The sequence below is a fragment of the Brassica oleracea genome, chromosome C4 (genome assembly GCF_000695525.1).
Source record: "Brassica oleracea var. oleracea cultivar TO1000 chromosome C4, BOL, whole genome shotgun sequence".
In the NCBI taxonomy this organism is placed as follows: domain Eukaryota; kingdom Viridiplantae; phylum Streptophyta; class Magnoliopsida; order Brassicales; family Brassicaceae; genus Brassica; species Brassica oleracea.
The window spans coordinates 40,576,372-40,579,320 of NC_027751.1; the positions used below are offsets into that span (position 1 = coordinate 40,576,372).

The window sequence follows — 2,949 nt, forward strand, 5'->3', positions numbered from 1 at the left end:
TACTAATAAATTTAATTTCTTGAGGTTGTATTATTAAAAAATGTTCTCATTTACAAAATTATTACTATGAAGAATGAAATATTACTACTTCCTTGAGTACTACTAAGAGTAAGATAAATATTACTTTAATATTCAAACATGTTTGATTAATATTATATTTTACACGTTTTAGACATGTGCCATTTTTTATTTTTTCTTATATTTTACACGTTTTAGACATGTGCCATTTAATATTATATATCATGTTATATTTTTTTTTTCTTAAAGTGATGATAATGTTTTTGTCTTAGTAATACATAATAAACCTAGTATTACAAATGTGTTTTCTTAAGACTTAGATTCTCTTGTCCTCAATTGGGCCAAACGTGCTGCAAGACAATCACACAACACAAAGCATCTTACATAAGAGATAACATTCAAATTTTACAGACCAGCAAACAACAAAACATAACATCTTACCTAAGTTCACAACAAAGCCGAGATAAATACTAAACACCCAAAATATTTTAAGCTTCTTGTCTTCTAAGCCTTTGTTCTAGGCTTTTTCTTGCGCCCTTCAATCTCATCAGTGTTAGCTTCAGTGAAAGGAGGGGAAACCCACTGTGAACGTGAACGTATCCTTTTTGTCTGTTATGGCGTTGTGAACTTCTTTGGTTGAGTAAACTTTCTCGGTCTACCCCTCGGCTTAGGAGCCTGCTTCCTCAACGCCATTTGCTTTGTCCTATGCTTGACCCCAGTTCCAAAAGGCTTGGCTGCTCCCTTGTCAGCTTCCTTCGTTTCACAAATACTGCCTTCGTAGACAACCATGTACCACTCTTGCTTTTCTTCCTCAGTATATTTTTCAGTCTCTTTCTCGGGTTCTTCCACCTCATCCTCCACCATTTCTTCAGCCTCTTCCTCAGGTTCTTCCACCTCTTCCTCCACCATTTTTTCATCCTTTTCGAACAACTTCTCTGGTGTTGTAAGGACTTTTCTCCTCGCGGCTGCTGCCTTAGTCCTACCACGTGGTGGTGTAGGAGTTTTCTCGGTTTCAACTTCAACCCGAGCCTTTGTTTCAACCTCTTCTTCAATCTCATTGGCTTCATTCATCTCAACCTCATCTTGAACCTCATCAGGTTCTTTCTCAGATATTTTTTCATTCTCAACTTTTTCATCCTCTTTTTCTTTGTCTTCTTCAGCAACTGCTTCAGGTCCAGGTTCTCTCTCTTCCTCAGAACCTCTAACGTCCTTCTGAGCCTCTTCTTCACTCTCTTCCTCATCCTCTTTTTCTTTGTCTTCTTCAGCTTCTGCTTCAGGTTCAGGTTCAGGTTCTGTCTCTTCCTCAAAACCTCTATCGTCCTTCTGAGCCTCTTCTTCACTTTTTTTCTCTTCTACCACCTCTGTATTTTCAACCATATCTGCATCTTCAGGTTCTTTAGTTGTTGCGTCCACTCCATTGCGGTCATTCCGCTGCCCACCCCAGTCATAATCCATCCCTTGGTAGTCGAAACCCTCATTGTTCTCGTTATCCTCCTCCTTCTCTTTCATTTCCTTCATTTCTTTCTCAATGCCATCAATTCTCTCGTCCAATGTCTCCACCTTCTTGGCCTTCTTTTTTAAATAATATTGGCAATCTTCAATCTTCTCAAGCTTCTTCTCCATTGCCTTCATCCTCTTACACCTCTTTTTTAAAACAACTTGGCAAGTTTCAAATTTCCCAAGCCTCTTGTTCATTTTCTCCACCTTCCCATTCACTTCACTCAAACATGTCATCAACCTCTCTTCAAACCCTTTCAAAACGTCCTCCAAACTTGTATTAGAGGAGGATGCTTCTTCATGCACTTTTCTTTTGTCTTTCTTCTGAGGAAACTCCCTTGCAGCCACATCTAACTCATAGAGTTCTTGCCAAAAGATAGACTTCTCCTTAACAGTCAACCATGTGCTCCACAAATTACTCACGCCTTCTTCATTTTCATAGTCTGGCTCCCCAGCCATTATGCGTGCCATGAGAGGTTCCTTATCAACAGTAGGAACAAGAACACTATCAATAACCTGAAAATTTATACCACAACAATATCAAACACATATTGTATCTCACTCACTTAATAAAAACAAAACAAAACTCAACACATACCTTAATTTCTCGAAGTGTGTCGTACAAATCCTCAAGAGGATAACCCTTCATGCTGTTACTTTGGAACCGCTTTTTACACATCCTCGGACACTTACTCATACAGCTATCTACACCTTCTCTAAATCGTGCTTTCAGAGCTGGAATACACTCAAATGCCAGGATCTGATTGTCAAAACAAAACACTCAGAGCTGATTCTCGAAAGAAAAAAGAAATCATAAGAAGAAGTAAAATTTACTTCAAAAGGAATTATGAACCCGGGAAAGTTGACATTACTCTTAGGTTTCCCTTTCAGATGCTTCATCACGCGAGTGATGGACCGGAGAGCATCTTCAAACGTCAAGCGACCCCAAGGAAAGGTTTTACAAACCTCCACATCGTTAACGACTCTTAATATGAAAGGGTCAAAAGGGGCATTATACCTTCCCTTCCCTCTGATAATCGTGCCTAAGAAGTAAAGCACTGCCATCCTGAGTCGATCCCCACACACACTCATACTCAACAACTTCTCTCTCACAAATATCATCGTGATCTCCTTATGTGATTTGAAATGCCTGTCTACAAACGCAAAGCTTCCAATCTTCTTATACTTAGCCGGGTAGTCATGGCAGTCCAATCCCGAGATGAGAGCATGCTCTCTCATTGAATACCGAATGGGCACTCCATTAACAGCAAACCAAGCTGTGTCCTCTGACTCGTGTAAAGGAACAATGCGCAGTAGAAGCATCCACATACCCTGCAGCTTCAAGTTTGGTTCATCGGGCATGTGGAAAAAATGGCAAAACTGAGGGTGGTTTTCAAACCACTCGAGCTCAGGCTTAAACCTAGCCTTCTTCAG

General features: G+C 39.9%; 1 protein-coding gene across 1 annotated transcript; it reads right to left on the reverse strand.

Annotated features, from left to right (window-relative positions):
* Positions 1-630: 630 nt before the first annotated feature.
* LOC106338895 (uncharacterized protein At3g43530-like) lies at positions 631-2,877 on the reverse strand. The gene is made up of 5 exons (XM_013777764.1): positions 2,350-2,877; positions 2,114-2,275; positions 1,678-2,031; positions 1,329-1,590; positions 631-1,250 (listed from the first exon to the last, which is right to left on the reverse strand). The coding sequence occupies exons 1-5, from the start codon at positions 2,875-2,877 to the stop codon at positions 631-633; spliced, it is 1,926 nt and encodes a 641-aa protein (XP_013633218.1).
* Between the last annotated feature and the right edge of the window lie 72 nt (positions 2,878-2,949).

Excerpts from the sequence above, each read along its gene's own strand:
- LOC106338895 (XM_013777764.1), bottom strand. The coding sequence starts at position 2,877 with ATGCCCGATGAACCAAACTTGAAGCTGCAGGGTATGTGGATGCTTCTA. Across the intron at positions 2,276-2,349 it reads GGTTCATAATTCCTTTTGAA|ATCCTGGCATTTGAGTGTAT; the intron begins GTAAATTTTACT and ends TTTGACAATCAG. Across the intron at positions 1,251-1,328 it reads GGCTCAGAAGGACGATAGAG|AGAGTGAAGAAGAGGCTCAG; the intron begins GTTTTGAGGAAG and ends AGGATGAGGAAG.